We start from the raw sequence: 24,973 nt of genomic DNA, 5'->3' as shown, positions 1-24,973 counted from the left end.
ACTAGTGGCAAAATAGCAAACTAAACTGTTGCCTTGCTCCTTTTACAATTCTTAATATAGAAACAGTACACTTTCCCCCATCAAAAGTATTTCGTCTTTATCCAGTTTAGAAAATGGTTTGGTATCGGTCTCGATGTTTTAAAGCAAGAATGCCTTTTTTTTGTACTTTGGACTTGCAGCATGCACAGTTCAATCTTAATGAGGGTGGTGGTGTCATACAGTGTTATGTTCTAGGTCACCGCAGCCTGTGTTGACCCGCCTAATGAATGTTTGACTTGGTGTATGTTTCTTTGGCCTATTGTTTGGCTGTGTAAACATCCAGTAATTGCGCTGTGTGATGGGGGATAATGCCACCAGGCTGGAAATTACCAATCAGCAAGTGTGGGGAAAATAGCTGTATGAATGTGTGTGTAATTTTGTGTGTATTTTAGGGAGAGTGTGTGCTGTTGTTTGTCAGAGTTTTTGAACATGTGTTGTGTATGTTAGGGTTTTCACAGAACAGTCGACTATCAAAACCGCTAGTTGATACTGTGCGTAGCTGTGGACCAATTGTTCATCTGTGGTGTTAGCACTGTGCATTAATAAAGCGGTGGCAATGCATCTACAGCAGATATGCAGCTTGGGGCGCTGTGGTTCCAACATAGATTTGTCAGAACAATCATTTTCTACGTTATGCCATTAATGTATTTAGAGAGGGAAAGACTCCCGCTATCCCGGTGTTTCAGTTTAATGAGTGATCGTGTTTACTGATGACTTTAGTGATGGCAGCTGTTGAAAACACGAACATAACATGTAGTGTCCTCCTAAAAGTCTTTAATTTTATTTCTGAATACACACTCATCCATGTTTAATATCTACACTAACCATTCACGTAAGTCAAATTGTGTTCAGCAAGACTCATTCGCCTCTCGTAACATTTCTTGTAATGTGGTAAATAAACCGCAGCTGGCACCATTATCCTCAATGGGTAAGTGACCCATATTCAATCATTTAACCTGATATGTTGTAATGTCAAATTCCTCATTAGATGCTAGCTGCTCTGCTAATCTGCCCCCCCCCCCACATTAAAAGTAACTTCAAGAAATGTGAATGCTTCTTGTTGGCAACACCCTTCAATTTACATAATGTAGGACAAAAAGGACCAGACAATTCAATTCGAAGATACATCCTAGGATGCACTGGAACATATCATCACTGATTTTTTTCTGAGGTCCTCAGGTGTTTTGGGTCTTTCAACATCATACACCCTCGCTCAGGCGACCCAGCCAGGGTTGATCAGGCCCTGACTTGTGTCCCAGCAGCACTGGCCAACAGATCACTCCTTCTGATCCAAAGCTGTCTACAGGGCTTCTCTGCATTCTCCATGGTAGACTTGATGGCTTTCCTTTTTGCAGCCCCAGTAATGCCAAGTAGAGTTTAGACCTTGCACAGTGAACAGCCAGCAAAGCCTCTACACCTCACTTCAATGGGCTCACAACATGCCTTCCAGCCTCTCCTCCAGCACTGATCCATCAGTTCCTGGTACTCGGACCGCTTCTGCTCATTTGCCTCTTCTGTCCGGTCCCCCCAGGGAACTGTCAGCTCTATAAGGAGCACTGGCTTTGAAAAGGCTGATGATAGCGCTACGTCTGGCCTCAACAAAGTTGCCATAACGTGGTCTGGGAACCTGAGCTGCCCCCCAAGTCGACTCGCAGCTCCCAGCCTGATGAAGAGATGAGGAGACCAGCTGCTGCTCTGGGCTGTGACTGAGGCTGCTCACCAGCCCTGACAAAGGCAATGTTCCTTCATCCACAAGCTTGCTTGTTGTTGGCCACAGCTTTGGAGGTGGCCTCTGCAACTGTCTTCTGCACCTGGTCATGTCGCCAGCAGTATCGGCCCTCCCCCAGGGCTGATGGGCAGCTGCTGAGGATGTGCTTGAGTGAACCTTTTGTGAACCTTTTTCCAGTGCACAGAGGACAATCAATCTTGCCCCAGAGATGGAGAACACTGAAGATCTTCGCCTCCACACTGAGGAGTGAAATGGATCTGGACTGCTCCAGCTTGTTTGAGTTCTCTTCCTTTGGTATCCAGACTCCCTCTGTCTGCCTCCACTGGTCCAATACAGTTCCCCTGTGCCAAATCACCCGCAGAATCTTCCAGAGGATACTGAGTAGCTCTGGGCAGCACTTGTACACCTTACAGAGTACTCCACTGGGTCCCGGAGCGGAGCTGGCTCTGGCTGCAGTAATCATCTCCTGGACTTCCTTCCAGGTGTAGGGAATACACACTGATATGAACATTCAATTTAAAATAATTTAAGACTTCTGTCTTTTCAACAGCTGCCATCACCATGACAACCACGGACACACTCGGCTGAACGTCACCAATTAACACAGTCATAGTTAAACCGTTACACCTGCAAGAAAGCGGTCACGTTGTTATTGCAGTCAAACAGTATATCCAGCTCAGACAAGCTTGCTGAGGGCTTAGTCCAATCAGATTGTAGCTCATTTGTAAATAGCATCTCAGAGCCAATAGAGGACTCTGCTATTTCATCTACCTGCAGGTTGGTCCTGCCTACATTAGTTAACCCTTTACTGATTGTTTTTGAACAATTTATGATGATAATTTGTCATTGTTATTCACAGAAAGTTGAATCAGTTCATCTGTTTATTGAGAAACATTTCATCACTCATCTAAGTTACCTCTTCAGTCTCAGCTGACTGCAGGTATCCCCACCCTTATGCCACTCTAAACAATAGAGTGGCATAATGACTGAAAACAACGATCGGTTTCATATACAAATTGCTGTGACTATTAACTAGAGTTCAGGGATGGTCCTTGCCTCTTTACGTAGATGGCCTCTTTGACTCACCGTTCAAACTAACATTCCTCTCTATCAAGGATGTGCACATCCTCATCCTTGAAAGAGTGGCCACTGGCCTGTAGATGGGTGTAGACTGCAGAGTCCTGGCCTGATGTATTAGTTCTTCTGTATTGTGCCATCCTCTTGGCCAGCGTCTGTTTGGTTTCCCGAATGTACAAGTCACAGCAATCCTCCTGGCACTTAACAGCGTACACTATATTGCTGTGTTTGGGCCGGGGGACCCAGTCCTTGGGGTGAACCAATTTCTGGCACAGCGTGTTTTTGGGGTTTGAAAGCAACTGAGACACAATGTTTGGAAAATACACACCTCAGCTGTTCTGACACTCCTGCCACAAATGGAATCACCACTGGTTTATGATTAGGCATTTGTTGTCCTTCTCCTCTCCTCGATCAGCTGGTGCACTGTTTGGGCGTCTTCCTGGCTTTGACAAACGCCCAGTCAGGATAACCACACTTAACCAGCACCTGTTTTATATGGGATTTCTCCCCTTCCCTGGCCGCTGTATTGGTGGGAACATTATCAGCTCAGTGGTACGGCATCCTGATGACTTCTAGTTTGTGCTCCAGAGGATGATAAGAGTCAAACCTTAAGTACTGATCAGTATGTGTTGGTTTACGGTAAACGTCAACAATCAAAATCGCCATCTTACAATGCTGTGATTGCAACCATTTCCCAATCCTCTGTGAATAGTACACATGGCCACTGTAACTCTAGTTACTGGTCACGGTAATTTGCATATGAAACCGATCATTGGTTTCATTCGTTATGCCGCTGTATTGCTTATAAGGGTGGGGATACCTGCAGTCAGTTGAGGCTGAAGAAGTCATTTAGATGAGTGATGAAACGTTTCTCTCAATAAACATTGTGTCAAGATGAACTGATTCAAGTTTCTGTGATTTTCTTACCTGGATTATTGAGCATGCATAAGGACAGGTCGTTGTTATTGGGCGAAAAAATATAATATCTCTCCCATGATTAATCGACCACTACACTACTTTTTAGGAGTGGTTGATTGCTACTAAATTATAGCAGTCATGAATGCCCTAGTGTATGTGTGTGCTTGCCATCTTGTCTACAATACATATGTAATGCATAATAAAGTGTGTGAGTGGGCTGCATCGTGTGTGGTGTGCACATGTATGTTTGCAGTCTGTGTACATGGCTTTACATACATGGGATCTTGATTTTCTTCTGTGCATATGTATGTTTGTGCACGCCACCATATGGGCGTGCATACCATCAGGGAACTCCATGCTTATATGCATGTTTGTTTGTTTTTTTGCACATGTATATGTGTGGGTGGCCGTGCACGAGTCTGTGCATGTGTGTTAGTGTAACTGAACACCAATTTGTGAGCTAAGCGCCCTATTCGATTAGGTCTTCCATGGTGTGTGTTCAGCTAAATGACAGAGCCAGCGCAGGCATTTGTGCTTTCCTTACCCTGGCAAATCTCTCCATTGCCCAGCAAACTAATGTCCTTCTTACCCTGCTCCACCAGCTCTTGTCTTAGAGTCTTACTTTTGAGGAGACATTCTGCACACTCTCCGGGTAAAAAGTGTGGAGTTGAATAGGCCACATTCATTTATAGCTATTACTACAGATTCAAGATCCAAAAGTTTATTTGCCACATAACTCATGTATAAATAAAATAAGCAGTGAAGTGATTTTTGACAAACTCCTAAAATGTGCAACAAGAGAAATGGAAACACAATAATAATCAAATGAGAATAAAATAAAAATACAGCAAATGTTTTTTAAAAAAAATATCTGGGGAGTTTGATATAGAAAATATATCCCAATAAATACATATATACAATCTGTAGTTGCTTTACAATACAAATACATGTGTGCAAATAGACTGAATGAGTGAAGTGTAAAGTGTCTGTGGAACGTTTCTGAGGCAAAGTGGTGAAGTATTACAAATGTAATTGTTATTGTTATGTTGTGCTTAATGTCCTTTTGGCCTGGGGGAAGAAACTCCTGAGTCTCTGTGTTTGCCTCGTGGCTGTGGAGGCGTCTGCCTGACCGCAGCAGCGGAAACAGTCTGTTATTGGGGTGATGGGGATCCATAATAATCCGTTTAGCCCTGGTCCTGCACCGCCCGGTGTATAACTAGAGGGGTGAGTGAGGACCCGGTGGTACGCTCAGCAGACCATAGCCCTCTCTGCAGGGCTTCTTTGGTCTTAAGAGGTACAATTCCCATACCAGGCGGCGATGCACCCTACCAGGATGCGCTCAACGGCACCAGAATAAAAGTCTGTCTGGATCTGTGGGGAGAAACTGAACTTCTTGCCTGAGGTGATAAAGATGCTACCTTGCCTTTTTCACCAAAAATACATTGGTAATAGAGGATAAAATAAAGGGCAATTGAATTATTTAAAAAAAAAAATCCAGGAGGAGTGTTCAAAGTAAAACAAGGCCACCATGCCTCTCCATACTATAAAACTGATAAATTAATTTATACTGACCCAGTAATTTATTCTTTTAGATATTTAATGCAAGAGTCACATTGTTGTTCTCTGTTGTTGGAGCGCTCCTCTGGATTTTCTACTATCTAACCAAACACTGCCACTAATGTGTCAATATAATGGTAGGTGGGCTGCAGCCGCCCTCCTTAGAGTACAATCTGCTGCTGCATGTAAATGAAGGTTTTCAGTGTCTGGTGATTGCTCTGTGTGTACCTGCCCAGGGACTGCAGATGGAAAATAGCTAATAGCTAAATCTGGCATACATCATCTCTTCTCATTTTGAGATGAATGGTCCTTGTTTAATAAATTAAATTAGATTAAATTAAATTTCAGGACAAGTGGATACTCTCTCACGACTCTCACTACCTCGGTGAACAGTGAAAGTGAGTCACCCGCCCTCGACCCAGCTGAATTATGAATTTGTGTCTATGAAAGCAACCGTACAGTATAAAAAGTGAGGAGGTTGTTTGGGCCGTGGGAGAGGCGACAGCATATCCTTCACTCTCTATTTACGTTCATAATCTCCCCGTCCATCCCCATTCACTGTTACCAAGTCTCATTAACTACCTCTCTTTCCTCTCCCTCTGTTTTTGTTTGCTCTTACCCAGAGTCCTGAGGTGATATCCTCTGTTACAAGGTGCCAAGGAGGAGATTTATTGATTTTTTTTTTACCTTCCTTTTTTCTTCTTTCCATCTGTGTGGTTGCTGTGGGGGCTCTGAATGGAAAAACTCCAGACTGACTCCGGGGGGGGGGGGGGGTAGCGAGAGAGAGAGAGAGAGGGAGAGAGGAGCTCTGGCAAGATGCTCATGTTGAGGCGATGAGCTGAAGAGACGAAATGACCGTCTACTCCACTTCTGTCCGCAAAATTCATTATTCTGCTTCTTGGTTACTCTCCCTATGACACTCTCTCATGCTCTGAGGTTACACTCCCTCATTTTCTCCTCTCTCTCATTCCCTCTTTCCTCTCTCTTTCCCTCTCTGAGTGCCTCATATTCAGCGTGGAGATAATCCTGCCCACTTCTCCACTTGCTGAGAGAGAAAAAGCTATATTCTGTCATTCTCATATACTCATCAGTGACTAGAGGGAACCATGATCAGGAAAAGGCTGAGAGAGAGAAAGAGAAAGAGATACTTGACCATAGCAGGTACAAGGTGTTTTGTGCAACTGAGGCACCTCTGATTTTTTTGGCTCTCTTTTCAACTCGATGGACTCCATTTCTCTCTCTTTCTCTCACTCTCTCTCTCTCTCTCTCTCTCTCTCTCTCTCTCTCTCTCTCTCTCTCTCTCTCTCTCTCTCCTGCTTTCCATTTATCTGTCCATCTCTCCATTTATTTACCCACCCAGTCCATCCCTCACTCTTACCCCTTGTTTCCATCTATATCTTCTCTTGGTCTTCTTTCAGTTCTTATCTGTCAGACTTGACTACACACACGCAAATACACATACACCATTTCTTTGAGTCACATAGAACAAAATATTAGTCACTCCACCCGGGTGTGTGGAAATCACTTTCGTTACATCAGGATGGAATCGAATGGGATAATCCTGCCACATACATGGACCACTGTAGCAGAAAATCCATGTACGTAAAGACAGGACACTCAAGGAACGTCCTTGTTCTCACCAGTTGGCATATCTCATTTGACACTGACAAAACCAACCGACCACAGGAATAAATGTTCTCTGCTCCGCTGAGCCCACAGACATGCAGTGTCAGATTGGTAAAGACAGTCAACAATCATGACGTGCCTAAAAACGGTTGTGTGCTATGGCCTCACCTGGGAGAGACACTGATGGAGGAGAGGGATATTTGGGCACAGGTGTGCGTTGTTGACAAGCTGGAATGGTCCTGGTTCAGCGGACCTCCTGAGCTGAACAGACAATGCATTTTCAGGAGAAAGTAGCGGCACAAGGTGCTAGAGGGAAGATGTAAGCAGCTCCAAATGATGAATATAAGTTGAAAGCTGAACTTCCCTTCCATTAAAATCAAAAAAAGAAAAAAATAACAAGGCGTATCAGGGGCATCTGGGTAGCGTAGCGGTCTATTCTGTTGCCTACCAACACGGGGATCCCGGTTCGAATCCCTGTGTTACCTCCGGCTTGGTTGGGCATCCCTACAGACACAATTGGCCGTATCTGTGGGTGGGAGGCCGGATGTGGGTATGTGTCCTGGTCGCTGAAGTAGCGCCTCCTCTGGTTGGTCGGGGCACCTGTTCGGGGGGAGGGGGAACTGGGCAGAATAGCATGATCCTCCCATGTGCAATGTCCTCCTGGCGAAACTTCTCACTGTCAGGTGAAAAGAAGTGGCTGGTGACTCCACATGTATCGGAGGAGGCATATGGTAGTCTGCAGCCCTCCCCGGATCAGCAGAGGGGGTAGAGCAGCAACGGGGATGGCTTGGAAGAGTAGGGTAATTACCCAGATACAATTGGGGAGAAGAAGGGGGAAACCCCCCCCCCCAAAAAATGTGGTGTATCAATTTGGTAGAGAAACACACATACTTACAAATTTGGCACAGTCCTGCACAATGATGTATACTAATTAGTCGTGCATGTGGTGCAAAGAAGCACGTGTGCTGAACATGCACACTTGTTTTCTCATGTATTGACAGTGTGTGTGTGTGTGTGTGTGTGTGTGTGTGTGTGTGTGTGCACATACCTGTACATTAACCTGCTCACTGTGTCCATTTCATATATTCCGACCAACTTCCTCTGGATCCACTGCACACACAATCAAGCAAGCAAAGAATATAATCTCACACACTTCCCACCCAACCCTCCCTCTCTCAGTCCCTACCCTCTGTACCGTCCCTTGGAGGACAGACCTGAACCCTTTAAACCAAAGCTCTCTCTCTCTCTCTGCACTGGACACAGCCTCCTCTCTCTCTCTCTCTCTCTCTCTCTCTCTCTCTCTCTCTCTCTCTCTCTCTCTCTCTCTCTCTCTCTCTCTCTCTCTCCCTCTCTCTCTCTGGTGATTCCATCATTTTGACTGCATGTCAGTGTGGCAATTTTGCGCGTTGCATTGTCCAATCAGTTGAATTTACATTTTCTAATGCGCTAAACGTTTAAGCTCACCCATGCTGAAACTCGTGTCCCATCCCTTGGCTGTGTGGCAAACAAAAGCAACTTAAAGGAACGGACATGGTGTTTTACGAATTCATTAAGGGTGGCATTTAAACATTGCTGGCTATTTTCCTGGATAGCATCTTAATTAAGTTACACTTTTAATTAAAAAGTTCCTGCCCTGCCTTTGGAGTTGATGTGTACTTACATCTTCTTCTGCATCTCATTCAGTATGGCCGGCCAGTGTTTATCTGTATAATTGCTTGACTCTCTCTTTCGTATTGACTTTCCGGAGGCGGTCACTTTGCTAATAAACTCACCATGAGGAGGACTTAACTTTTTCTTTTCCTTTTCGCTTTTTTGCACAATACACACACACACACAATGGAAGGGTAGATGTGCGTGACATACAAAAGTGGCGGACATACACACACACACACACATACTGTGGATGGGGGATACATGCAGATGTGCCGATTTACGTGCAAGTGCTCTTAAAAAGCACAGCCGAAACACAAAACAAAAGCAGGAATGTGCAAAAGCAGACACACAAATGTGCACGCACGCACACACACACACACACACAGTTAGTATTACTGACATCCATAGACAGATAACTACGGGGGGGGGGGATTAGACTTTGAGAAGCATCAAGAGAGAGCAAGTATTGAGGGGTGAGATGAAGTCAGAGATGAGAGAGGAAGCTAAAAGCAGAGCAAAGGGGGAAGAGAGGTCCGTGAGAGAGAAAAAGAAAGAGAGGATGGGGAGTGAGACGGGGGGGGGGGGGGGTCTAAAATGATTTAATGGGCAACATTTTGATAAGTGAGCTGTTCATGTCTGTCTCAAAGCCAAGCCCTCATTCGGTGGCTTCTCCCAAGGAACAGTAAAGTTTGATCACCAAAGCATTAAATAACCTCAATAGCCCCCCCCCCCTTTTTGACATCTCTCTTCCTCCTTTTTCTTGTTCTGTTAATTTTCTTGCTATCTCCTCTCCTCTCAGACCCTTCTTTTATTGCTCTCTCTTAGTCTTTCTTTTTTCTCTCTCTCTCATCTACCTCTTTCCTTTCCCCCTCTCTTGTGTGACATCTTTCGCGCACCCCCCCTCCATCCTTTCGCCCTCCTCCTCTCTGCCACACAGTATGGTAAGCATTGATTTGGGGCTAATTAGCAGCTGCTGTGGCATGCACACTGCCGGGTCACACGGTGCAGTACTGACCCTCCAGTCAGTAAGCGGACATGACAGGCCTTGTCCGGTCGTATTAAAGCCAGGGAGACGGGCTTCTTGTGTGGAGCTGCCAATCACCGGTGCATTGTGGGTCGCGCTGATGACTCTTTTGGATGGGGAACGGCGTTGGGGGATCCTGGGAAATGAGGACAAAGCAGCTTTTACGATAAGCCCCAGTGCATGATAGCTGATATGAAGCGCGTTGTGAGGCGTGCTAATCACATAATGATGTGTATTATGTGTGTTTCACTGACGACGACTGAACAAACCTATATGGACCCATGGATTCATTTGCATAGTGAAAACAGCTAATGAACACAAGGAAAATAGATAGAAGATAAAACTTGGTTATAACCATGATTGGAATAAAATGGTGAACAGGCAAGCGCAATCAAACTTGTTTTCTTTTCCCCCATTTTCTCCCCAATTGTACTTCGCCAATTACTCCACTCTTCCGAGCCGTCCCGGTCGCTGCTCCACCCCCTCTGCCGATCCGGGGAGGGCTGCAGACTACCACATGCCTCCTCCGATACATGTGGAGTCGTCAGCCGCTTCTTTTCACCTGATGGTGAGGAGTTTCACCGGGGGGATATAGTGCATGGGAGGATCACATTACCCCCCCCCCCTCTGAACAGGCGCCCCCGACCGACCAGAGGAGGCGCTAGTGCAGCGACCACGACACATACCCACATCTGGCTTCCCACCTGCAAACACGACCAATTGTGTCTATAGGGACACCCGACAAAGCCGGAGGTAACACGGGGATTTGAACCGGTCATCTCCGTGTTGGTAGGCAATGTAATAGACCGCTATGCTACCCGGAGGCCCAACTGAACTTGTTTTTAATCAATGTAGTAAACCGGCGTTTCAATTCATCTTCAAAAAGTACGACAAAAAGTGTTAACTCAACAACAGATGTGATTGAGACACTATCGAGCTGCATCTGTGGCGTCGTTATTCTCTTATTGTCCGCTGGGGAATACGTTTGGCCGTATCTTTTTTATCCAGCTGAATTAATGTTGTCCTTTTTCTCGTTCGGTATCAACATTACTGCGGTCAGCATTCAGAGGATGTAAATTACAATGAGCTGCTTTAAAAAACTGCTGAACATTTATGATTGCCAATTATAAAAGTTGATATCAATATTACGATGCCCTATAACACCTTATGAGTCACACTTTCCTGAGAGGATTATTGTTCTCCCACTTGGGCTGTGTTTTTCTGCCGCTGGGGATGGATATTAAAAACACCATGCAAGCAAGTTGATCCAAGGCCATTCCACTCAACTGCCTTCTGCTGCAGCTGGTTTCCCTCCGTCACCAACCGGCACTTGTCCTTTTTCAGCAAATAGGTTGTTGTTGTCTTTGTTAACGTTTGTGCGTTCCCCTATTATATTATTCATAGGTAGGAGAGCAGAATAAGTGCTACACATGTAGTGAACAGTCGCATTACTGCAGGAGCATAATGTTGTGGGGAAGTGGACGAGGCGGGAGCAGTTCCATGTTTCGCCATCTTGTCGGGCCTACGAGATGAAGAGAGGCGTCTCAGGAAAGAGGACATGAGGAGCTCTTTGATAACCCTTGTGTGTGTCTGGGTGTTATACGGTTTCTCCTGCGTTAAGCTCCTTCTTATTTCCCTGGGTGGATGGACGCGTATATGCATTCCTATCTCAAAAACACCACCGTCACAGGCCGGGTCTTCTTCTCTGTCCCAGTTCTATCACTTCTTTTCGATCCCCCGCTTTACACCCTGGCCCAACCCCGCTATTCCCGCCTCCGCCGTTCCCGGTTGTGCGTCAGAACTCTGCTAGCTAGTGTTTCCTTTCAAAGCGCTTTGCCTTTCGCTGCGTCACGCCTTTGATGGCCGGGAAGAGCGACACAGAAACCCGTCCAGCCGGAGACACGCAGCCCTGCCTGCGCCGCAGCCCTGCCTGCACCGCAGCGGCACTGTGCAGCCGGCTCTCACGCCCATCGGCGCTCCTCCGTACATGCAGCACGAAGCCTGTTGGAAAGAGTCGACAGATTTATTTGGTGCCGCGTGGTATTACAGCGTACAGCACAAAACAACAGAGGGCAATAAGGGAATATGGGGGAGCAACATACGTTGGCATTCATCCAAAAAACGGCGGGGGTTTCGTGTAAGTCCCGCTGTTTTCTTGGCGCCACATCTTTGATCATTTCTCTATCAGGAGGACAGTATTTTCTCTGTTCGCTTTTGCTGCCTTCTCCCATTGTGTCTCTGGGGGTGGCAGCGTGTCTGCCAGGGGGGCTGCTCTCTCATTAGCACCTGGGCTGACATGACTGGCACCTCATCTGAGCGCTGTTTACGCCTATGACAGTTTTTTCTTTTTCTTTTATCCATTGTCTCACCCCTATTTATTCACTACCGTTCTGGTTTCCTCTCTCTCTCTCTATCGCTCTCTCTCTCTCTCTCTCTCTCTCTCTCTCACCCCCTCTCTCGCTCTCTCTCACACCCTCTCTCTCTCTCACCGTCTCTCACACCCTCTCTCTCGCTCTCTCTCACACCCTCTCTCTCTCGCTCTCTCTCTCTCACCGTCTCTCACACCCTCTCTCTCTCGCTCTCTCTCACCCTCTCTCTCGCTCGCTCTCTGTCTCTCTGTCTCTCTCTGCAAGGGGTTTTTAATTAATGGTGAGCTGTGATGCTTATCTTATCAGCCGATCACTCTGCTTTCTATTAACTACAGTGATAGAGATGGGAGGCTGCAGGGGCGATATGACACATGTGTACACACAGACAAGCACAAATGCACCCACCCCACCCACTTGTGCGCACACACACACACACACACACACACAAGTGCAGGCGTTCACATAAAACATACACATACATGCAAATACACACGCGGGTGCAAAACTGCAAAGGGAAGCACCGACAAGAACATACACATGCAAAAAGACAAGCATGCACATATGGTTGCTGCAAACACACACACACTCACACTCACACACACACTCACACACACACACACACTGGGTTGCAGAAACACTCAAGCACAGCCATGTCAACAAATACTGTGTTCCTGTTTTAAATCTTGAAATCTTACTACAGCTGTCTACACAGACATGTGGGGGTGTGCTGACCCAAACAAACACACACACACACACACACACACGCGCGCAAGCATGAACACAGACACAAACAAACCCCTCGATGGTATCTGGATATATGCGATTTAGAAAGTGTTGTTTGAGGGTCTCTGCTCTTAAATCCCTTAAATGCCTGGGGAATCCCTTCCTTTTCTTCCCTTCCTCCGACTCTCCTCCACCTCCCTCCATCTATCCCGTTATCTGGCCCAGTGAAAACTTATCATGGGGCAGATAAAGAACCGACCGGAGTGAGGCTTACTTTATCTACGAGAGCCATGTTTACTCCCCGCAAATGTAAACTGCCTCTCACAAACACATTGTTTCCTAGCCGGTTCTCGCTGGAGCCGGGAGAGATGAAGGCGCAGCATTGCGGCCTCAATTCCTAGCGAAGCAACATCCAAATGCACGCGCACACGCCCGCCACGCCACGGGTCAATCCTTTCCTCCCTTTAGATCTGCCCCCTTCGGTTCGCTTTTGTTCGCCTCCTTTTGATATTCGGTTGACAGAATGAGGAGGCGGACACATCGGCGGTTTTCATGATGGTTTGATGGGGATTACGTCCAGCCGTTTATTGGCACGGAACACGAGTGAACGTAAAGGCAAACAACAAAATCGATCCGCAAACAGCGCAGTCAATTTCGGCCGGGAAAAGAATTCAACACAGGTTTCACCTCCGATCATGTTGCACGTTCACAGGGTTTTCTGTACGCAGGCAGAGGATGAGAGGGGAGCGGAGAAACTGTTTGCAGAGCTGTTGATGGAGCAAATATTACAGTATTACAGTTCAGACGCACGCACACACACACACACACACACACACAAACACACAAACATATAGACACGGCTCACGGTTTCCTCATTTGGGGGACCATAGCAAAACAATTATCATCTGGGATAATACAATAAAAGAGACCATTTCCTGGTATTGCCAAGGGAGAAAACATTTATTTCACTTTATCCTGCGCACTCACAGGAGTGTGTACTCCTAATGACGGGAAGCCTGGGACATAACTCACACCACTCACACTGCAGACTACCACAGGCTTCGTTTTAACCGAGTTCTGCAACTACAACGCTTTTGCTTTCCCCTCGGCACCCCCTCGGTCAATTTGGAGTTGCTAAAGTTTTACTTCTTTAACTTGGTTGCGTTCTACTGTGGACAAAACATGATTTCAGGGGCGTGGCGGGTGGCTGGGCGGCCTAGTCTGTTGCCTACCAACATGGGGATCCCGGTTCGAATCCCTGTGTTACCTCCGGCTTGGTTGGGCGTCCTTACAGACACAATTGGCCATCTACGGGTGGGAAACTGGATGTGGGTATGTGTCTTTGCTGCACTAGCGCCTCCTCTGGTCGGTCGGGGTGCCTGTTCAGGGGGGAGGGGGAATAGCCTGATCCTCCCATGCGCTACGTCCCCCTGGCGAAACTCCTCACTGTCAGGTGAAAAGAAGCGGCTGGCGACTCCACGTGTATCAGAGGAGGCATGTGGTAGTCTGCAGCCCTCCCCGGATCGGCAGAGGGGGTGGAGCAGCGGCCGGGATGGCTCGGAAGAGTGGGGTAATTGGCCGGATACAATTCGGGAGAAAAATCCCCCCCCCAAAAAAAACCAGAAGATTTCACATATGCAGCTCAATTGACCTTCATCTGTGTCCTGAAACAACACCCACCTGACACCCAAGTAAATGAAGATACATTTAATTTTGCGTATCATTTAACCTGACTATTTCCCCTAGCTTTCTTTCAGTGTTTAGGGAAGCTCTCTGTTTGGCAACTGCCTCTCATCTTCAACCTGTGTCATCCAATTTCCCCTTCCCTTTTAGGTGCAAAGGGTGGAAATGGTGGTGCTTTGGCAAAATGAGCAAAATGAATGGTTTGGGTCATTTTGAGCCCATGATGTTGCCGAGGCTGTATAGATCGCTTAGATAAGATAAGAGCTCTCTTATCGAGAAAGAAACAAAGTGGGTTTTGACATTCAAATCCTCCCCCTATCTCTCCTTCCTCGTTCTGTCAGCTTCTCAGTCTCTTGGTTTGTGCACAGTGTCTCTCTGAAGGTATGTTTATGTGTATGGCGTCGGGTGTGTGAGTGTTCTGGGGGGGTATATGTGTTGTTTTGAGTTAATTTCTTGTTTTTCAGCAAGACGCTTTGTAAAAAGAATGGCAAAAATCAGAGTCTCTGTCTCCTTCTCTGGTCTCTCTGTAGGGAGTTTGGATGGAGGGATCCGGAGCTGCCAGAAGTGATCCAGATGTTGCAGCATCAGTTCCCATCAGTGCAGTCCAATGCGGCAGCTTACCTCCAGCACCTCTGCTTCGGAGACAACAAGATCAAAGCCGAGGTGTGTGTGTGTGAGTGTGTGTATGTGTGTGTGTGTGTGTGTGTGTGTGTGTGTGTGTCTGTGTCTGTGTCTGTGTGTGTGTGGTTATTCTGTGGTAAGGTTTGTGTCAAAGGCAGATATACAATTCCATGTTATATTTTCACAAAGAGCTGGCTTAGTATTGATTCAAGCACAGTTTTATCAGGGCCTTGAGAGATGACATTGATGTGTCAAGTTCCTTTTTACGGATGTGCAACATATTGGCACACGATAGATGGCAGTAGATTGTTATGTGTGCACAACAGATAGTATTAAGGAAATGTGGAAGTAGTAAAGTGCTGCCGTTATGTTGACGTGTGCAGTGAAAACATCTAGATATTGAGTGAAGCAAGATGGCTAATTCGTCCAATACATTTGTGCAACCTCATTTAAAAAACAAAAACAAATGAGTGATTAGAAAGCTATGTGACATTCTAGCTGGGGCGGCACGGTGTCCCAGTGGTTAGCACTGTTGCCTCACAACGAGAAGGTCCTGAGTTCAAACCCCGGGTCCTTTCTGTGTGGAGTTTGCATGTTCTCCCCGTGTCTGCATGGGTTTCCTCCGGGTGCTCCGGTTTCCTCCCACCATCAAAAAGACATGCATGTTAGGGTTAATATTCTTGTCTGTGCCCCTGAGCAAGGCAATGGAAGGAAGAACTGGAGCTGATCCCCGGGCACTGCAGCTGCCCACTGCTCCTGTACAATAGGATGGGTTAAATACAGAGAACACATTCATTATAAGAATACAACGCTTTGTAAGAATACAGTGACAAAATAAAGTGGCTCTCTTTATTGGCTAACTGTTGCGAAATGTTGTGAATATATTTCAGCTATAAAGAGCAGGCTGCAAACGTATGCTCCCCAGGAACATAGATGACCCCATTGTGTTTACGGTTTAAGTCATCGATGTAAGAGGAAACAGAAAGCGTATGACACTGCTCCCAAGGTCAGCAGTTATGTTTGTCATCTTGAAAACATAGAGCTTCACATTATTATCCCTGCACCAAGAGGCCAACTACTTGACCTGCAGTTTGTATGCTGACTCACAAATGAGGCCAAATTAGTGGCAAAGTGCCCGGGTAGCATAGCGGTCTATTCCGTTGCCTACCAACACGGGGGTCGGCAGTTCAAATCCCCGTGTTGTCTCCAGCTTGGTCAGGTGTCTCTACAGACACAATTGGCCGTGTCTGAGGGTGGGAAGCCGGATGTGAAGAGTAGGATAATTAATTGGCCGAGTACAATTGGGGAGGAAAAAAAACAATTAGTGGCAAAGCAAAGGTCTTGCAGTGGGCTTGAGATTGTTTTAAGATGGCTTTCATAAGCCTCTGTTTGATTTAAGCTGAACTGTAGAGTTTTCCATGTAAGCAAATATGTGTATGTTTATTTACATTCATGATTTCACGTGTGCAGATATAAAGTATGCTTTTAAACCCCACCGACTATGGTGACAAAAGTTATTAACTTCAAAGATGTTTGGGAAATTTACATTTTTAATAGTTAGAGGGCTCCAATGTTCAAGGACAGGATTAGGAACGAGTATATTTGAGCTCAGGTTGGACGGTTTGGAGACAAAGCAAGAGGCAAGATTGAGATGGTTTGGACATGTGTGGAGGAGAGATGCTGGGTATATTGGGGGAAGGATGCTGAGTATGGAGCTGCCAGGGAAGAGGAGAAGAGGAAGGCCAAAGAGGAGGTTTATGGATGTGGTGAGGGAGGACATGCAGGTGGCGGGTGTGACAGAGGAAGACGGATGATCCGCTGTAGTGACCCCTCATGGGAGAAGTCAAAAGTAGTAGTAGTAGCAGTAGTAGTAGCAGTAGCAGTAGTAGAGGACTCCAATACTCAAATCCAATTTTATGTGCAGCAGCTTGAAGAAGAAGCTCCCACCCATTCATTTGATTGACAGATTAAGTTGCAGACGTTCCAGCTGTGGCTTCTGCAGCTATTTAACGTTAGTTAAATAGCTAGCATTAGCTGCTATTATTTTCTGTAATTGGATTTACATGGTATGGTATGATTGTTAGAAAATACAAATGGTAACGCTGATAATCCATAGCTGGCCACCATAGCAAGCTATCATTTACAGTGGGCACTATGTGCTCATTACAGTCAAGGTACTTACACATATATTCACTAACATTAATGGATTAAATTGCAGGCAATTTTCTGGTAAAGGCAGCAGCTTCTGTTGTTTGCATAAACAATGATTCATATTATTTCAATGTGTTATTACTTTTCACATACCACCGCCAATACTGCTTAAGTCCTCTGTTGCCATTTTGCTGAATTTAGGGGGGCATGGTGGCCCACTGATTAGCGCTGTCACCTCACAACAAGAAGGGAGTCATCGCCGGTCGTTGTCTGTGTGGCGTTTGCATGTTCTCCCCATGTCTGCGGTGGGTTTTCTGCGGGGGCTGCAGTTTCCCCCACCATCAAAAAAGACATGCATGTTAGGGTTATTACTCTTGTCTGTGCCCCTGACTGAGGCATGACAAGAAGAACTGGAGATGGTCCCCGGGTGCTGCACGGCAACTGCCCACTGCTCCTAGCTACACAGCTAGGATGGGTTAAATGCAGGGTGTAATTTCCCCACGGGGATCAAAAAAGTATCTCCAAGTCCAGGGGAAAAAATAAATTCCTTTTCTCCATGTTTTAGGCGCTTTAGATGGTGCAGTGTGACAAAAGCCCATGAACCTTATCCAAAATGCTTAATGAATTTGTACATATCATAAATATGTATTTTATTTTAATTGCCTTTATCTGTAGAAGTGGGCAAATGTAAAATTGTTTAGGTTCCTTGTTACTGGTATGTAATGGGTCTTTAAGAGGCAGGTGGTTCAGTCGTAAAGAGTCCTCAAATAAGGCAAGGTTCATTGGAAAGAAAAAAACATGGATTGGAATGGTGGGAAGGAAACCATTGCCCTGAATATGGTGAGAGGGATCCCTTTTTTTTTAAACCAAATTCTACCTTTTTTCCCCTAAACTGAATAACTAAAGAGAACTTGTGTGCATTTGATGTTTTTGGCTCAGCTAGAGAGATGACATTATGATCTGTCGTGAGAGTAGGGTGCAGCAGGTTGAGGAGAGCCTGGAGAGGTGGAGGTATGCACTGGAGAGAGGAGGAATGTAAGTCAGTAGGAGCAAGATGGAATACATATGCGTGAATGAGAGGGAGGACAGTGGAATGGTGAGGATGCAAGGAGTAGAGGTGACGAAGGTGGATGAGTTTAAATACTTGGGGTCAATTGTTCAAAGTAACGGGGAGTGCAGAAGAGAGGGGAAGAAGAGAGTACAGGCAGGGTGGAGTGGGTGGAGAAAAGTGTCAGGAGTGATTCGTGACAGAAGGGTACCAGCAAGAGTTAAAGGAAAGGTTTACAAGATGGTTGTGAGACCAGCTATGTTATACGGTTTGGAGAAAGTGGGACTGACGAAAAGACAGGAGGCAGAGCTGGAGGTGGCAGATGCATAGATTTTCATTGGGAGTGATGAAGAAGGACAGGATTAGGAATGAGTACATTAGAGGGACAGTTCAGGTTGGATGGTTTGAAGACAAAGCAAGAGAGGCAAGATTGAGATGGCTTGGACATGTGTGGAGGAGAGATGCTGGGTATATTGGGGGAAGGATGCTGAGTATGGAGCTGCCAGGGAAGAGGAAAAGAAGAAGGCCAAAGAGGAGGTTTATGGATGTGGTGAAGGAAGACATGCAAGTGGCTGGTGTGACAGAGGAAGATGCAGAAGACAGGAAGAAATGGAAACGGATGATCAGCTGTGGTGACCCCTAACGGGCGCAGCCAAAAGTAGTAGTAGCTTGGCTAGAAAGCGGGTTTTTTGGGTTTTAGTGTCACACTTTCTTCTTTCCCTAGGTCATGAATATATACATATTCCCTATGAAGTTAAAAAATGAATACGAAGTTAAAAAAAGAGACAATATGCAACTAAATTTGGATTTTTTTTCTTTTTTGAGTTCAGAGTTTAGAATACATGTTTAGTGGTGCAAAAGGAACAATGTGATATTTTTGGTGTAGGAGGAACATTCAGTAGGCATTTGACAAAATTATTTCAGCCTTTTGTGTTCATTGTCTATGGCTTAAGCTCAGTCTAATCATGCAGTAGCAGCAAAAAACAGAATGATATGCTGTAGTCTGCTGTAAGTCCATTTTCTCCATGGCAATGATGCAAGCTAGGCAAATAAGTAAGCCCATTTTTTATAACTGGTTTTCACACTTGCTGAACTCTACATACTGGAGCCATTCTTCCATGCATATTGTCTGGTGGAATGGGGAATCATCTCTTTTTTTAAACGACTGTTAAGGTAAATTGGGTCCTATTCTAAACATAAAGATATACAGTTGGTTGTTAAATTTGTAGAAATAACCACCTAAGTTTTTGTGGACCGAGTCTGGGACAGAAATAGAAAATAAGCTGCTGTTTTTCTGTTTGTGAAAGATGTGTTGTTCTCACATATCCCACCTTGTGTCTTTATGCATGTTCAATAATCCAGGTAAGAAAATCAAAGAAGGTCGAATCAGTTCATCTGAATTAAACGTTTATTGCCAGATATGTTTCATCACTCAACTAAGGGACATCTTCAGTCTAAACTGACTGAAGAAACAATAATAAACAAGTCAGTACAATGCAGTTGGATAACGACCGAAAACAATGACCATTTTCAGATGCAAGTATAGGTGTGACCTTTAATTAGAGGTTTGAAGACCATGTGTACTATTGACAGAGGACTAGGGAATGTTGCAATTGCAGCATTGTACGATGGCGACGGATTTATAACGACCAAAACCAACAAGTTTCATGTGCAAATACGGGTGTGCCCATTAAGTAGAGTTTCAGTGGCCATGTGTACTATTCACAGAGGATTTGGGAATGTTTGTAATCACAGCATTTTAAGATGGTGACAGATGTACTCTAGCCCCCCCCCCCCCCCCGGTTCAGGGGTGGTCGTTCCTAGGTGGCCTCTTTGACTCCCCATTCAAATCAGCGTTCCTCCCCATCAAAGAGGTGCACATAAGCCATTGAAACTCTATTTAATGGTCACACCCATATTTGCATATGAAACTGGTCGTTTGTTTCGGTCGTTATGCAACTGTATTGTTTATAAGGGGTGGGGATACCTGCAGTCAGTTTAGACTGAAGATGTCAGTTGAGTGACGAAATGTATTTCTGTCAATAAATGTTGTATCCAGATGAACTGATTCAACTTTGTTTGATCCCACCTGGTGGTTTCTGGTTCACACATCAAGTAGTCAGCATGCAATTACTCTCCATTTTATCACAGCTGCTCACCGCAAAGGTGTCAATGAGGTCAACTTGTCAGAAGGGGTCAAATCAAACCCCAGACAACTGTCTGTAACCATAGAACGTATGTGGGTGTGTGTTAGTGTGAGTGTGTGTTTATAGGAAGTGGTTTGTGCACATTTTGTCAAGGCATTGTGCCTAATCTATGCTTGTGTTGAATTCTTGCCATCAGATTGCAACTGCAGGATTATCTTGCAAGACATACCAAGGATTTGATTAAATCAACAATAATAAAACACTTTATTCATATCACACCTTTCTAAACAATGTTACAAGGTTCTATGTGGTGACGTACACTGTAACCAACGGCCATATGCTGTGTTTTCTTTTTAGATGCACCATAGTGGCAATAAAAAACAATTAGTCCTAAAGTCAAGAGTTTGTCTCTAAAGCAATTTGGGAAAGTAACCCCTTATGGAACTCTCTAATAAGCCTTTTAATAACACCAGCAGCACTCAACTGAAACAGTAGCATTAGTGCATGCCCACAAACAAACACACACACACTCACACCCACACGCTACACACAAATTTAATATCTATCACCTCCTCCTCCCATAAAATTGCCCTCAGCATCTATTTACCAGCAGGCGGGTGCATTGACGTGTTTTTGGTTTATGAAATTAATTTCAGCAGAGCCTGGTCAATAGCTGTTACTACCATCATGCTATTGAAAAGTGGGGCTGCATTTCTAAACACTCACTCACACACAGATACACAGGAGTAGGAACTAGAATTGCAACACACACACAGATACATGTTCCATGGATATACCCACACACACATAAATGTAGTAATAACAAATAGTAGCACATGTGTGATCACACCTATACAAACAGTTCACAGTAATGTGCAACCAGGGGCTTCGGGTGTTGACATGACCAAGTAAGAACGTGTTCTGGAGCTTCTCCACTGAACATTCATATATATTTAATAAATATAGTGATTGTGTTTTCAAAACAGTACACACTGTTGCTGTAAACGACTACTAACTAATACTTAATGACTGGAAAGAACAAGCACCATGGGGGAAGCAGCAAGTCAACAAAAGTGATCAGCAACTCTCTGCTAGCTAGTCAAACAACAGGTGAAATGGCGGAGCGAAGCACCGGGGATGACATGATTACCACCATCCGCACCAAGGTGAAAGCACTACTGTCGTAGATTATGGCTGAATTCTGTGCCACAGCTCTAATATTCCGTGAAAAAATAGTTAAAGAACTTAGTTCCACAATGACTTCTCTACAGACAATAGTGACTGGCCATGCAAACAAAATCTGCCTTAGAAACCTCACAAAATGAAGTTACAGATAGGCTGGAGACTCAATGGCTGCGGACAAGGCCAAGCTCAAGGCTGCAGTGGATGACCAAGAAAACCGCTCCCTTTGGCAGAACATATGTGTGATTGGTATACCTGAGGGCGAAGGGGGTACCAATAACCTACAACCACATACACAGACATAGACAAACACACAAGCCTCAGCTGTTATTCCTATCAACAATAGACAAAGATCAACACAGAATTATATTAAATTAAAAACTTTTGCACAAATGAAAAGAAAGACAGCAATATTTCCAAAGTACCAAATGCAATACTTTTGGATTTATAAACATTTAAAAGGAGTTTGCTACTATTCAACCATTCTTATACTGACAATAGCTTTAAGTGCTCACATGTGTAGTGTTGTGTAATCAGCATATATTGACATATTGAGTCTGCTTCAGGCAATTGGTATCAGCTGCAATGTTACATGGCTGTGAAACTTTTCTCCCCAATTGTTCTTGTCCAATTACTCCACTCTTCCAAGCCGTCCTGGTTGCTGCTCCACCTCCTCTGCCAACCCGAGGAAGGCTGCAGACTACCACATGCTTCCTCTATGTATATGGAGTCGCCAGCCGCTTCTTTTCACCTGACAGTGAGGCATTTCGCCAGAGGGATGTAGTGCTTGGGAGGCTCACGCTATTCCCCCAGTTCCCCCTCACCCCCGAACAGGCACCCCCGACCGACCAAAGGAGGCGCTAATGCAGCAACCAGGACACATACCCACATTTGGCTTCCCACCCACAGACACGGCCAGTTGTGTCTGTAGGGATGCCCAACCAAGCCGGGTGTAACATGGAGATTCGAACCAGCGATCCCTGTGTTGGTAGGCAACGGAATAGACCGCCATGCCACCCAGACTCCCTCGCCACCCAGACACCCTGTGGAACTTCAAAATTACATTTCCGGTGTGCATTCAGTATTTTGTCATAAAAAGCAAACAGTCCTTAGTTGCTTAGAAATACCCTAAATTAATTTTTAAAATATTCACATTGAGGCATCATGGCTAAGGGGGTAGAGTGGGTCGTCTAGTAATCAGAAGGTCACTGGTTCGATCCCAGGCTTCTCCTGAGAGCATATTGAAGTGTCCTTGAGCAAGACACTGAACCACTAACTGCTCCTGATGAGCAGGTTGGCACCTTGCATGGCAGCCTCCACCAATAGAGTATGAATGTGTGTGTGAATGGGTGAATGTGAGGCATATAATGGCCTGGCGGCCTGTCCAGGGTATCTCTCCACCTGCTGCCAAAGATGCAACCCTGAGAGCAGGATAAGCGGTTAAGACGATGGATGGATAATGTAAAGCGCTTTGAGTGGTTGGTAGACTAGAAAAGCGCTATATAAATGCAGTCCATTTATTTACCATTTGTTCCATCCGTTAATATTAACCGTACTATCTCACATGAAGGAATAGCATTGAGTGATTTTCATAATAAAAGTCCCCCAAATCTGCATGAGTAGATTTGCTTTATCTAATATTACTGTGACAGCATCTACTACTACTACTTTCCGCTGCTCCCGTTAGGGTTGCCACAGCGGCTCATCCATTTCCATTTCTTCCTGTCTTCTGCATCTTCCTCTGTCACACCAGCCACCTGCATGTCTTCCCTCACCACATCCATAAACCTCCTCTTTGGCCTTCCTCTTTTCCTCTTCCCTGGCAGCTCCATATTCAGCATCCTTCTCCCAATATACCCAGCATCTCTCCTCCACACATGTCCAAGTCATCTCAATCTTGCCTCTCTTGCTTTGTCTCCAAACAGTCCAACTTGAGCAGCCCCTCAAATATAATCCATCCCTATTCCTGTCCTTCTTTGTCACTCCCAATGAAAATCTTAGCATCTTCAACTCTGCCTCCTCCAGCTCCGCCTCCTGTCTTTTCGTCAGTGCCACTGTCTCCAAACCGTATAACATAGCTGGTCTCACAACCATCTTGTAAATCTTCCCTTAAACTCTTGCTGGTACCCTTCTGTCGCAAATCACTCCTGACACTCTTCTCCACCCACTCCACCCTGCCTGCACTCTCTTCTTCCCCTCTCTTCTGCACTCCCCATTACTTTTGAATTACTGTGAGAGGATAGTTAATACAAATAATAATAATATTAATAATAATGGATCACATTTATGTAGCATTTTATTAGACACCCGAAGCACCTCACAGTGAAGGGGGGGAAACACACCTCAACTACCATCAGTTGTGTCTATTTTAACATAATGGTGTCCCTAGTTGTGTTCTCCCAGAATTCTTCTGATGTTTCCATGAAACGACCAGCCGACATCTTGGATTTAGCCAAAATCTTGGCCTCAACGTACACCAATAGAACCCATTTGAGTTGTTGCTTCTATGTTTTAATATGATTTCTATGGAATGGTGTCCACTTCCATCTTTCAGCTGTTCAGATATCATACAATGAACAAACATCCCTTATAACAAGCACACACACACACATACACATACTTACAAGCATATCAAAATACAACGATACCACAAACGTTCATAGTTAAGTGCCTGTGTATTTTAATTGGGGTGCAATAGGTGTGTAGGTGCACCTCAGTGGTGAAAAGCGGCTCATTGACAGTGGAGGCTTGAGGCCTGCCTATGTCTATTTGTTTGACTGTCTCTGCCAAGGCCCAAGGCGCTACTGAATACTCTTTACACAAATTAAATCTGGATGAGAAATCAGCCAACCAAAACCAGCACTTAACTTCATGTCAGACACACAAACATATGTATATATATATACACACACACACACACACTCCACATTCCACATCTGTTACATGTGCGTAGTCACAAAACACACACACACACTTTCAGTAAGCGCTTAATTAGAGCCTGAAAGAAGATTGCAGTGTGAGATATGGGATGTTTGTTAGTTAAGGCCACTCTTTAGGAAAATGTAGATGGAATTTTGTTGTACTGTTGCAGATCACTGGGAGTAATGAATTATGATAAATTAGTTTACCATTCACCTTAAAGCCCTGTTACAATGGGGGGGGGCAATTGATTTTTTTTCTCAATTAACCATCATCAATTCAATTTATATTATTAATTGAACCGATGCTTCTTTTTTCGCATCGTAACAACCACGTTGCTGACATTCTCCACAGAAAACTACAGCTTTCTAAACTGGAAACGATTCCCCCCCCACTGGTTAGCGCCACTTTATTTCAGCGCTGTGTTAAAAATCTGCTTTGTGCCAAACCATTAATTCTCGTCCTCCTAATACGCCAGGTTGAATGTGTGGGAGTCCCACCTTGAAA

General features: G+C 45.1%; 1 protein-coding gene across 1 annotated transcript in view; it reads left to right on the top strand.

Annotated features, from left to right (window-relative positions):
• Positions 1-24,973, top strand: part of ctnnd2a (catenin (cadherin-associated protein), delta 2a) — a 315,513-nt gene that overhangs the window by 163,194 nt on the left and 127,346 nt on the right. The window contains exon 12 of the mRNA XM_056299200.1: positions 14,929-15,061. Within this exon, the coding sequence (XP_056155175.1) occupies positions 14,929-15,061 (133 nt within the window). The remainder of the gene's footprint in view (positions 1-14,928; positions 15,062-24,973) is intronic.

Source organism: Lampris incognitus, chromosome 19 (assembly GCF_029633865.1).
Source record: "Lampris incognitus isolate fLamInc1 chromosome 19, fLamInc1.hap2, whole genome shotgun sequence".
NCBI classification, from domain to species: Eukaryota; Metazoa; Chordata; class Actinopteri; order Lampriformes; family Lampridae; genus Lampris; species Lampris incognitus.
The sequence above is the reverse complement of the archived record's forward strand: the minus strand, read 5'-3'. Positions and strand labels throughout refer to the sequence as shown.